Below are 12,734 nucleotides of genomic sequence, written 5' to 3'. Positions count from 1 at the left end.
GTGTGCTTACCAGATAGTTGAGGATCTTCCTGTGAATTGAATGACCACGACACTGGGGATTGCTTGCAAACCAACCATATCTTCATTATTCATTCCAGAACAGCATTCAGTAGTATTATAAGCAGGCACAGGTTTCCCTTTACTGATATCCCAACCAGGGAATTCTTTTTCATCAAATTATCCGCCCCCCGTCTTCAGGTATTACTTAAGCCCTGAGCTAAACACTGGGTTTTCCCTGAAACTACAGCAAGTAATGCCGTGAGGTAATAACCTCTCTATTCTCCTCGTGAAGTCCCAGGAAGAAGACCTCATGGACATGTGAGTCATCCCCTTTTATACTGGGGAACACCTCCACCTAGTGGGCATTCCTGAACTGCAGGGGAAACTCTCTTTTTACCTGGAAAGGTAGTTATAGTAAGCACATTATTAGGACCACCTTTACGTGTCCACATCTAAATAAAGGTCACGTGACTGGCATGCCTGCCTAAAGGGGAACCTAAGTAAAGGGACTTAAATCTTAGGGTCCCTACATTTATTTTTTTGAAACTTCAAATAAACTCATTTCAACATATGCCAGACGTTTATTAAATAATCCGAACTTAAAAACCTAGTGTGGGAAAAAGTCAAGAAAAAATCGTAAAAACTGCAACTTTTTCAAATGGTCACAAGATAACTATGACTTTTTCGTGTTGTTGCACAAACTCCAGCGTCAAAAATCTGAAAACCACAAAAAATTTGAAGCAAAGAAAGCTCTTCTAGGGAAGGGACCCCGACAGCTTTTAGATGGTGTATTTTTTCACCACCACCTACTGTCTTACATTTAGAACTAAAATGAAAATAAAATAATGATTAGAATTGCTCAGTAGCCTGAGCTCTTTAAATAATGTTATTACACTATAAAGGTTTTTTGTTTTTTTTTAATCTCCTTCATGATTTGCGTTGACTTTTGACTGGCTGTGAAGTGTACATTGCTGCACTGAGACCCGACGTTTGGCCTTAGCCCACACTCATTCTGGTGAGCAGATGAACTACTCTGGTGTAACTGCACATAGTAAGTGTCTCAACCATAGAGACACACAGGTATTACAGCTTTTTAGACTTACTGTACTACTGATTTTTGTGCACTTCTTTATAGACAATTCCTAAAGGTTGTCTTGTTAACAACTTAAATATCCATCTATCATTAGGGACAAATGTAACTCTTAAATTTCTACCCCTTGGGCCAAGTGTGTCATTCTCTGCAGCCTGGACTCTCTCTAACCCAGGGGTGTCAAACTCAATCACATAAGGGGGCCAAAATCTAAAACACAGGCTAAGTCGCAGGCCAAATTTTTTTATTAATATACTTAGTAAGATACTAATGGGTATATTTATCACAATGTGTAAAAAGTGGAGTAAGACATTACCGGTGATGTTGCTCATAGCAGCCAATAGATGCTTTGCTACTATTGAAATCTGATTACTGATTGGATGCCTTGGGCAACATTACTGGTAATGCTTCACTCCACTTTTTACACAGCATGATAAATATACCCCTTAGTCTTAGTTACTATGTGAGGAAAATGGAAATTGATCAGGCTGGATGGTCAGGCACACTCACCAAGGGCCACATAAAACAGCCAGGTGGGCCGGATTTGGCCCCCGGGCCTTGTGTTTGACATATATGCTCTAACCCAGGGGTGGGCAAACTTTTTGGCTCACGGGCCACATTTACTTACCCCCGGGCCGGACCGGGCCAGGGCGGGCAGGGCCAGGCCAGCGTTACGCCCCCTTCGTCTCTTTAATTCCGGCCCGCCAATGACACCAAGTCTCGCGTGATGAGACTTGGCGTCGGCGGCGGGCCGGATTAAAAAGGCCAAGGGGCCGGATGTGGCCCGCGGGCCGTAGTTTGCCCACCCCTGCTCTAACCTGTTAGTAAGTCAGTGACTAGAAGGGGTCAGGTTTCAAAAGCAAACTAACTGTTATGTCCCATGTGGCCCCCCTTTTATTCGCCAACTGACAGGTTAGAGAGCTGCAAAGAAGGGCAATGAGTTCTGGCTATTATGTTAGACATCCACTCACTAAAGCTTACATTACATTTTTGCCTTACTAAATATATTAAAAACATTTATTAGTTAAGAGGGTATTTGCCTAGTGTAATGTTTAGAATGTTGTTAATTGCATTGTCCATCAGAACCCTTCTAGATGCCCTTAAGATTCACTTAAATGCTAAGCCTTGTGGGTCAGTTGATTACTAAAGCTTGAAGCTGCTCCAAAGTAGCTCCATAAAACTCTGAATACTATAATAACTCATAAGATGTGCGGGACCCTGGCGCTTTGGGATGTGTATAGGGTCATCCCCTGCACTGCAGCTTTATCAGAGGACCTCCTACACTTGTAATAACTGAAGACATGTATGGGCGGCAGTGGCCAATGAGATTTTTTTTCTATGAGATGTAATAAGGTCAATTAAAAAAAAAAAAAAAAAAAAAAAGTGACCCAGAGACCAGCAGGATTTTGCTTCTGTACATGCAGAGCCTGCCAGATTCATGGTACCAGCACATTCACAGAATCTGCAACTCAAACCATCAACATTGCAACATGTCATTATTCAGACAAATTGCACCAAGTCCATACAATTTAATTTAATTTTGCTTCATGACTGTAATATTTCTGTAAAAACCCATGCTTTCTAAAATATTTATTTCATTTTGTTCATGCATCAGTATCAAGGGATTAAGGATTATAAAAAATCCGGGGGGTATGGGGCAATGTGCGTGTGCAAATATGCAAACCACACAAAATACAAAATGGCAGTTTACAGAATTTAGGAAGGAACTGTCGCAACCACTTTATGTGCCTGGAGATGGTTTCATTTCCCCATCATATTGATTTCCTGTTTATTCAGCAAGGTGTCACTGCTTGCAGAAGTTCTTTAGCTTTGTTAAGAGCCTGGATTATTTCTTCAATTTCTAGCAAGAAGGGAACAGATGTTAATATACATACAGTAATTTATTTTAAATAATATGTTCTAAACAGAAACTGTTTTTTCACACACAGGTATGGCACAGAGGTTGCCTTTGTAAATTGTCTTGATCTTTTTAAGCCTACTGCATTAAAAAAAAGTGCTAGAATGCCTTTAGTGTGGGCAGGCAAGCAAGGCCATATTTCTATATAGGCACCGGAGGGACTGTGCCTAGGGCAGCAGCCTCTCTCTCTCTCTCTCTATATATATATATATATAGAGAGAGAGAGAGAGAGAGAGAGAGAAGAACTTGAAAGAAATACCCCCAGTCAGGCATGCACATAGGGTTGCCATCTTTGTCAGGTGATAAACCCAGACAAAGGGGACATGTATGATGACGTTCATGGCGTGTGACTTTTCAGGGCCTGCTCGGCTCCTGTTGGGATTGTGGTAAACACCAAGGAAGAAGCCAAACAACAAAGTTGTTGTTGTTTCGTAGTCCTCAAACGTAACATGGAAAACACTAACTAGTTTCACTTTCAATTCCCAAGAGCAGAAGGCGTGTCCATCTCACTGCTGTGATTTGTATTCATGGCCGGAGGGTAGAAGGGAAGGGGGAAAATGCAAAAAATCCCATAATATCTCAGCTGCAACCAGTAAAACACGTAGGGGCAGATTTACTAAAACATTAGTTGTTTAACATTTCTAACATTTATCATTTTTTACATTTTAAAATTCGTTAAACTTGTTTCCATGAATGTCTTACATTCACTAAAAAGTCTGAATTGAAAAAGTCAGCGCAGGAAAAGTTGCAGAATCTTATTACTGGTGGTGGTAGAGAAACCCCCTAGAAGGTTCTGGAGGAAGGGTAGGGTCCCAGGAAAGTATATAGGGAGGGACAGGGCAGAGGTATTAGATAGTGGCACTGTGGCAGGTGTAGCTCACTTACCAGCACACTCTGGGGGCATATTTATTAAAGTGTGTAAGCCAACATCACTGGTAATGTTGCCCATAGCAACCAATCAGGAATTAGATTAGAACAGACACCAACAAGTTATAAAACAAAAGCAAAGATCTGATTGGCTGCTATGGGCAACATCAGCGGTAATGTTGGCTTACACACTATAATAAGTATGCCCCTAGGAGTGTAAGGCAGTTAGGGTTGTGTTAAGAGTAGTTCTGAGCTTCAACATCCCAGTGGAATCAGGATAGAGAATTCCCTGGAGGGGGTCTAAGCCATTGCAGGGTAAAGTGAGATTCATTACTCTTATTCCTCTAAGGAAGTGCTTTTAGACATACTTTTTAGACATACTGTACTATTGTTTTTTGTGCACTTCTTTATAGACAATTCTTAATGGTTGTCTTGTTAACGACTTAAATATCCATCTAGCTTCATTAGGGACAAATGTAGCTCTTAAATCTCTACCCCTTGGGCCAAGTGTGTCATTCTCTGCAGCCTGGACTCTCTCTAACCTGTTAGTCAGTCGGAGACTAGAAGGGGTCAGGTTCCAAAAGCAAACTAACTGTTATGTCCCATGTGCCCCCCACTTAAATGCTAAGCCTTGACATCATAAGATGTGTGGGACCCTGATTCATTGGGATGTTTATGTTCATCCCCTGCACTACAGCTTTTATCAGAGAACCTCTTACACTTGTAATAACTGAAGACATGTGTAATATATGGGCAGCAGTGGCCAATGTTTTTTTTTTTCTATGAGATGTAATAAACAAGGTCAATTACAAACAAAAAAACACAATGACCCAGAGACCAGCAGAATTGTGCTTCTGTACATGCAGAGCCTGCCAGATGCATGGTACCAGCACATTCACAGAATCTGCAACTCAATCAGCATTGCAACATGTCATTATTCAGACAAATTGGCCATACAATTTTATTGTTAAAGAAAAATATATATTTTACTTCTTGACTATAATATTTATACTTCCCAAAATATTTATTTCACTCTCCATGCACCAGTACCAAGGAATTAATATAAAAAACCTGGGGGGGTATGGGGCATGTGCAGATGTACAACAACAAGAAACACAAAAGGGCAGTTCTTGCAGAAGTTCTTTGGACTGTGTTTTTTATTACTAGTAAAAATAGAATAGATAATGGAAATTAAATGCATACAGATATTTATTTGAAACACCATGCTGTAAACAGAAGCGGAACAACTCTTTAAAGGAGACATAGCATAACTAAACCCGTCCAGTCTTGTTGGCAATAATGTATAATATATGGTGCTAGTTTTCTTTTGGGCTAAAATTTATCATTACATTTAAAAATGGCCCCTTTGAATCTCCCTATAGATCTGCTATGGCCCCTGTCCCTGTTTTAAATGAGGGGTGGATGTGTCCTAACAGTCCCTGCCAGAAGCACGGTAGGAAGGGAATAGCTAACAGGCTATGGGAAGGCAGAAGTAGTAAGAGGATTTCTTGGTCGCAGGTACCCCGAATCAGTACGTTTTTTCTGGTAACAGGAGCACTGGCCTGGGGAATCAGGTAAGTGACTGCAATCACTGGGGTGCCTAGTATTTTGGCTACCCCCCACCCCTAGATATCATGACTTTCCTTTACCATTTAACATAATCTGCCACCACAACATCACTAGGAAGGGCATTCCCCAACCTCACTGCCCTCACCGTGAAAAACCCCCTACACTGCTTCAAATGGAAGTTCTGTTCCTTTAAATGGTGGCCTCTTGTGCGCTGGTCATTTTTATGGGAAAAAAACACCCCCTATCTGCCTATAATCCCCTCTAATGTACTTGTTCACTCCCAGAGAAAACAACCCCAACCCTGACAGTCTAACCTCATAGTTTAAATCTTCCATCCCCTTTACCAGTTTAGTTGCAGTCTCTGCACTCTCTCCAGCTCATTAATATCCTTCTTAAGGACTGGAGCCCAAAACTGCACTGCATACTCAAGGTAAGGCCTTACCAGGGACCTATAAAGGGGCAAAATTATGTTCTCATCCCTTGAGTCAATGCCCTTTTTTATACAAGACAGCACTTGTATTATTATATATATTATTTGCTTTAGTAGCCACAGAATGACTGAGTGAATTCACACAGTATGCCTTCTTTGGGTATGGCTCAGAGATTGCCATTGTAAATTGTCGATTGTTGTTGATTTTTTGAACCCACAAGAATGCCTTTAGTTTGGGCAAGCAGGCAGGGCCATATTTCTACATAGCCACCAAAGAGCCCATACCCGGGCCTCAGTTTATATATATAGCTTTAAAAAAAATCTCGCCATCAGACAAATAGTTGTGGCTAAATCTGTTGATGGAGCGGGGGGGGGGGGGGGTCACCCTTCTGTTCCGTATTTTGTGCATGCGCAGGACACATCCGCAGAATGGCGAGAGGAGGGAATGGGCTGAGATTTGATGCCTAGAGCAACATTAGATAAGATACCGCACTGCAGGCAAGATTTAGGACCAATAATGTTGGCCTAATTTGAAAGGTTATTTACCTTGTACAAACACTTTAAATTTTGCCAATATTGTTTATTTTAATAGCAATAGCTTTCAATTGCTAAAATATTGAAGAGGTTTTCAAATATGCTCTGCATTTGTGGATTTATTATGTCTTATCAGACATTAAAAATTATTACTTAACAAATACCAGATGGCTCTGAGTATGAAATGCTTTACCTCCACAGTGTAGTCACTTTACTTTTTAGAATATATTTTACTGCTAATATACCTTCTTTATGTGGGATGTTTGAGTACAGCAAGGTTATGTCTACCGGACCCCATGCATAATTATCCTGCCACTGGGGAATGCCACCTGTCCAGTCATAAGCTCCATGATCTCAGACTTTAGCCTCATGCTAGGTCATGGAACTCCTTGGTGACTTATAATATCCTTATATTATACAATAGGGGGTACATTCCTCACTATATACTGTAACTGCTTAATGACAAATCTCTGTAAATAAGTTAAATTGCTTTGTCCTCTACATGCCACAGAATTCTCTTTTAGCAACAATAGATCACGACCAACCAGATTTTGATACATATCCACCACATTTCCTCTACTCTAAACCAGATAAAAATCAGAACTTTTCTTTGGCTTACTGGATAATAACCCTACTGACACTCTTCCTTAGCATCACCTATTTCTACTTTCTCACAATCTGTTGCAAATAAAAGAACATATGAACAACTTTATCATTTGGTGTCTGATAAAATAAGAAGCAAGAGAAGCAAAAAGAGCTTATAAAGCTGCTGCCATTAGCTGTCTAGAAATAATGTATATTTAAACATTTAGAAAAAGAAAGTTTCTGGTTACTGTGGTCCCACCTCTCCCTTTCTTATTGTGTTTTTCAGATTAACCATGTGTTAACTGCAAGGTCCTTGTTTTATTCATGAGTTTGTGAGTTGTGTTTTTACCAGGATTTGCATTCAATCGTTGCCTATTAAATCATTGTGACCTGTATGTATGAGTCCTGAAGCACAGTGACCCAGAGACCTGCAGGATTTTGCTTCTGTACATGCAGAGCCTGCCAGATTCATGGTACCAGCACATTCACAGAATTTGCAACTCAAACCATCAACATTGCAACATGTCATTATTCAGACAAATTGCACCAAACCAATACAATTTAATTGTCAAAGAAAATAACATATTTTGCTTCATGACTGTAATATTTCTGTAAAAACCCATGCTTCCGAAAATATCAGTATCAAGGAATTAAGTAGTATAAAAAATCTGGGGGGGTATGGGGCAATGTGCGTGTGCAAATGTACAACCACAAAAAACACAAAAGGGCAGTTCATAGAATTTAGGAAGGAACTGTCGCAACCACTTTATGTGCCTGGTGATGGTTTCATTTCCCCATCATATTGATTTCCTGTTTATTCAGCAAGGTGTCACTGCTTGCAGAAGTTCTTTAGCTTTGTTAAGAGCCTGGATTATTTCTTCAATTTCTAGCAAGAAGGGAACAGATATTAATATACATACAGTAATTTATTTTAAATAATATGTTCTTAACAGAAACTGAACAACTCTTTCACACACAGGTATGGCTCAGAAGTTGCCTTTGTAAAGTGTCTTGATTTTTTTAAGCCTACTGCATTAAAAAAGGGCTCCTGTCAGGATTGTGGTAAAGACCAAGGAGAAAGCCTGAGTACAGGCAAACAAATACCGGCCCAAGACCAGTATCAGAAGGGTTAACAAGAGTCTTAGTTGATTTCCAGGCACTGGTCAGTTCAGGCAGCAAAAAACAAGGATCACAGAAACAGAAAAACAGAATAACAATCTAAGAAAGTAATTTAGAGAGTACCCAGGAACTTGCAAGAAAAGTCCTATATTTGGGCAGTAAGCGGCCCACGCTTAGTGCCCACACGCACCTACACATTAGTCAATGCACCCTTGGAAAACAGGGTCGTCCGGGTCAAAACCTGACAGGTGGCATCCCTACATGCGCATGACTGTGTGCACAACTCCAACTGACAGGAGAAAACTGCCTGAGATCTGGTGCCTAGAGCTAGAACTAAATACTGCACTGCAGTCAAGTTTTAGGACAAATAATGTTGGGCTAATTTGAAAGGATATTTACCTTGTACAAAGACACTTTCCATTTTTCTGCTTGCGCACAGGTATCTAAATGCTGTCTCATAATCTGTAAAAATATTAGTTTAACATTTATGAAAAAGAAAAATAGTTGTTAATTCTAAATATACATAGTGTGTTTTATTAACAATAGCTAGCGAAGCTGGGACCCGTGAACAAACAGATGATATATATACACAGATATACAGGTATGGGATCAGTTATCTGGAAACCTGTTATCCAGAAAGTTCAGAATTAAAGAAAGTCCATCTTCCATAGACTGTATGATAAGCAAATAAATTATGTAAAAAAATGATTTCCTTTTTCTCTGTAATAATAAAACAGTACCTGGTACTTTATCCCAACTAAGATATAATTAATCCTTATTGGAGGCAAAACAAGCCTATTGGGATTATTAGTTTAAATAATTTTTTTAGTAGACAAAGTATGGGGATCCAAATTAGGGAAAGTCCTCTTATCCGGAAAACCCCAGGTCCTGAACATGATGGCGTCTCATTGAGCGGGTCCACATGCTGCTCCTGGAAATGGTCTGCGCTACTTATCTCTGCTTGAATGAGTTCTAAAGTATTGCTGTTTCCAGACTCTCTGCAGTACTTCAATAAGAAGCAACAACAAAAAATGATAGATATTTCTTTTTTTAAAAGAAAAAGAGGCACTTTATATATTCATTTGGAATGTATTATTGCTTGTTCAAAAGCATTAATACATATAGGTCTTTCCTAAAGCATGTTCCTCTAAATGTTCTTTCTACAACTGCTTATACTTCATGAATTTGTTGTTTACTTCAGGAAGCTGCAACTCAGTACAATATATGTATCTCAATGTATGAAATTACTCGGGATTTAGAATTTTCATGGTTTTATCTTTATTTATAATCATTTCCAAGAATGGCATTTAGTAAAAAATCTGAATTGAAAAAGCACGAATGAAAAAAAGTTGAAAACCACAACTTTTTACTTGTCACACAAAAGTCAAAAAACCCCGAAAACCTATAAAACCTTTGGAATTGTTGCAGTTCTGTTACATAATAAATCTTGTTTTTGCGACAAAAACCTCAAACCAAAAAAATCAAGCATTGGTAAATGCCCCCCCACCTAGAATCTATATCTATATCTATATATATAGGGTTGGCATCAGAATTCACAGGGTCCCATACAACAAAGGCAGTAGGGCCCTTCCTCTGGGGCCACAGTTGTTAACCCAGTCGTCACCTGGGCAGAAGTGGAAGGCAAATAATTTAATAACTATCAATAAAAAAATTAAGATCAATTGAAAAGTTGCTAACAATAGGACATGCTATAAAAAATGAGAGTTAACATAAAGGTGAGCCACCCTTATAAATGCTTATTCACTGATATTCACTGATTTGTACAGCCGTTGTCTCAAATAAATACTAAATAAAAAATACATACCCTCATTTTCAGCCTCTCTGTTAAGGACTTTCTGAGTGACTGATCTTACCGAGCTCTCAATCATTTCCAGCAAAGGTTTGCAGCATTGGTTTTCTTGGCACATAGTCCAGAATTGTTTGGCAGCACCTAAAAAACATTTTTTTACAGCTAAAATACATTATTTTCTCTTAACTATTGCATGCCATAACCTGGTTCATTTCTTGCCACATATGGAAATGCTCTCTTTGCTTCAGTGTGAAAGTGGGTTCAGGCAGAAACCTATATGTATTAATTTATTTTGCCCAGCAGCTTTCATCTTGGACTACTGTACACTACTACATAGGAGTAGTATATGATCCAACATGTGTATATCCTAAGAACTGAGGGCAGACCCATTATTAAATGGACTGCCTAAAAGGCACTAAGTTTGCCAATAGCAGTAACCCATAGCAACTAATAAGACATTTACTTTTAAACTGGGGACCAGTATAAATTTTACCTGCTGATTGGTTGCTATGGGTTACTGCACCTGGGCAAATTTAGTGTCTTTTATTACATAACCTCCTTAATCTTTTATTCTTTTATTGCATCAGAATTATGGAAATACATGGATACAAATTTCCACCATCAAGGGGTCCAAAGAGGGGGGCATACAAAGCACTGTTTCTATTTTTGCTGACGATACTAAATGGTGCAAAGCTAAATTGGAAGAGTGCTGTCTTGTATAAAAAGGGCATTGACTCAAGGGATGAGAACATAATTTTGCCCCTTTATAGGTCCCTGGTAAGGCCTCACCTTGAGTATGCAGTGCAGTTTTGGGCTCCAGTCCTTAAGAAGGATATTAATGAGCTGGAGAGAGTGCAGAGACTGCAACTAAACTGGTAAAGGGGATGGAAGATTTAAGCTATGAGGTTAGACTGTCGCGGTTGGGGTTGTTTTCTCTGGAAAAGAGGTGCTTGCGAGGGGACATGATTACTCTGTATAAGAACATTAAAAGGGATTATAGGCAAATACTGGATGTTCTTTTTTACCATAAAAATTATCAACACACTGATGGCCACCCCTTTAGATAAAAGAAATGGAACTTTCATTTAAAGCAGCGTAGGGTTATGGTTATGGTGTTACACATTATTTTTAAATGCCATAAATATCTTGCTGAAACATAAAATTGTCATAGGACTAGGGAGAGTACTGGAAAAAGGTTGGAGAGAAAGCTGGAGTTGCTGAGGCAAATAAAAAAACAGAGATGCATAAGCGATATTATGTTTTAATTATCTATTCCATTATGAAAATCTTATGGCCATTACGATCTACTGTACGGTTACCCCTGGCTTTCAGACTTCTGTAAAAAAAAAATGTTTTTTTTTTAAAAATAATAACCTACCTGTATTTATCTGGTCTTTAATCCTTACAAATTCACTGAAGACTTTAAGCTGGAAAATAAAGGAATTACTCCCTTTTTCTCAATGATAAGAAACAGTTGGTTTATAATCAAATCCACCCCACATGTGACACTAGTCTAAATGGTATTCAATGGGCTTCTGCCTCAGGGGCCCATGCAGCCCCCTATGGCCCCCGCTGCCTTCACACCCCCCCTGCAGGGGCCCCCAACACCCTCCGACTGAAGGATTATGGGAGCGCCCCTGGGGGTTGCAGTCTGGCCCAACGGGCCCACTAAGGATGGGGCCCACCGGGAAAAACCCCGTCAGCCCAGTCAGATGCTGTGATTACTACAGGTTTAAGAGAAGAGCAAGGCGTGAAGGATGGATTCTTGAAGGACCTGAACCAACACAAATAATGATTAATTAAAATAATCTTACTTTTGAAGAATAATCAATGTTTGCAAATGGCCCTTCTTGTTTTTCTGTATCACGTACTAATGGACAAGAAAATCATTTTATTAGTATTTTTACTAGAAAGTAAGTCTTGTTCCAGTATTTGAGCATTAAGGATTAAAAATGTCAGTTGCACAAATTGTGCTCTTGTGTTTATAATACAAAGGGTTCCTGGTACAATAAGGTCATTTAAGTTCCAACATAGGAAACAGAATTTATTACATGACATTCATTAACTGAATGGATCAATATTTCTATGGGAAGGGGGTCCCAGAAATGATTCAGCCATAACCATGTTGCTATTCAGCATTCAGTATCACTGGGGAATCTGCTATAATAATAGAGAGTGCAGTCTGGCTCTATTTCTGCCGCACTGTCTATAAGAATCTCAAACCAGTGGAACCCAAACTTGGGTACAATAAGCCAAAATATATCCAATCACTGATATTTACTTAAAATAAAATATTTAGTACCTGTGCTGACTCCAGGAACCCCAGTTAGTACAGAATTTGCTGGGTAAGTGTCATTTTTTTTATTTGCTGTCAAAAGAGAAAGATATGTATATGTTACCTTGAATAGAATTGATAGCTTAACTTCTGCTTAATTTTTTAAAGGAGAAGGAAAGGGAGTCTTCTATCAAAAGAAACACAGGATTTCTTGTCTGCTTTTTGTAAACATGTTCTTAGGGTATCTGGCTTCCTCTCTCAGAAAAATCCTTCATTCCTTGGGCCAGAGTCTGTGCAGCTCTCTCCTCTCCTGCTTTCCCCTCCCATAAGAATTCAATAAATTTACTCCCCCCTCCCTTAGGAATGTGTAATCTGAGCTACCAAGGCTAGAGCTGCAGATGGAAGCTGCTGTCTTAAACAAACAGAGAAAGATTCTAGGGTTCTTAACTCAGGTATGATAAAGCTTTCTGCAGAATAAATATAGATTTGTGGCACTAAAGTGACAAATCTATTCGCAGTTAAATACCAAAATGCCTT

General features: G+C 39.2%; 1 protein-coding gene across 6 annotated transcripts in view; it reads right to left on the bottom strand.

The window, feature by feature from the left end:
- Positions 1-7,502: 7,502 nt before the first annotated feature.
- Positions 7,503-12,734, bottom strand: part of LOC100492657 (protein AF-10) — a 35,738-nt gene continuing 30,506 nt past the window's right edge. For all 6 annotated transcript variants that reach the window (XM_031897221.1, XM_031897226.1, XM_031897224.1 and 3 more), the window contains 6 exons: positions 12,225-12,290; positions 11,737-11,792; positions 11,301-11,349; positions 9,938-10,063; positions 8,512-8,574; positions 7,503-7,879 (listed from right to left, as the gene is read on the bottom strand). In XM_031897221.1, coding sequence (XP_031753081.1) covers positions 7,812-7,879; positions 8,512-8,574; positions 9,938-10,063; positions 11,301-11,349; positions 11,737-11,792; positions 12,225-12,290 — 428 coding nt within the window. In that variant the 3' untranslated portion in view covers positions 7,503-7,811. The remainder of the gene's footprint in view (positions 7,880-8,511; positions 8,575-9,937; positions 10,064-11,300; positions 11,350-11,736; positions 11,793-12,224; positions 12,291-12,734) is intronic.

The sequence above is a fragment of the Xenopus tropicalis genome, chromosome 2 (assembly GCF_000004195.4).
Source record: "Xenopus tropicalis strain Nigerian chromosome 2, UCB_Xtro_10.0, whole genome shotgun sequence".
NCBI lineage: Eukaryota > Metazoa > Chordata > Amphibia > Anura > Pipidae > Xenopus > Xenopus tropicalis.
The sequence above is the reverse complement of the archived record's forward strand: the minus strand, read 5'-3'. Positions and strand labels throughout refer to the sequence as shown.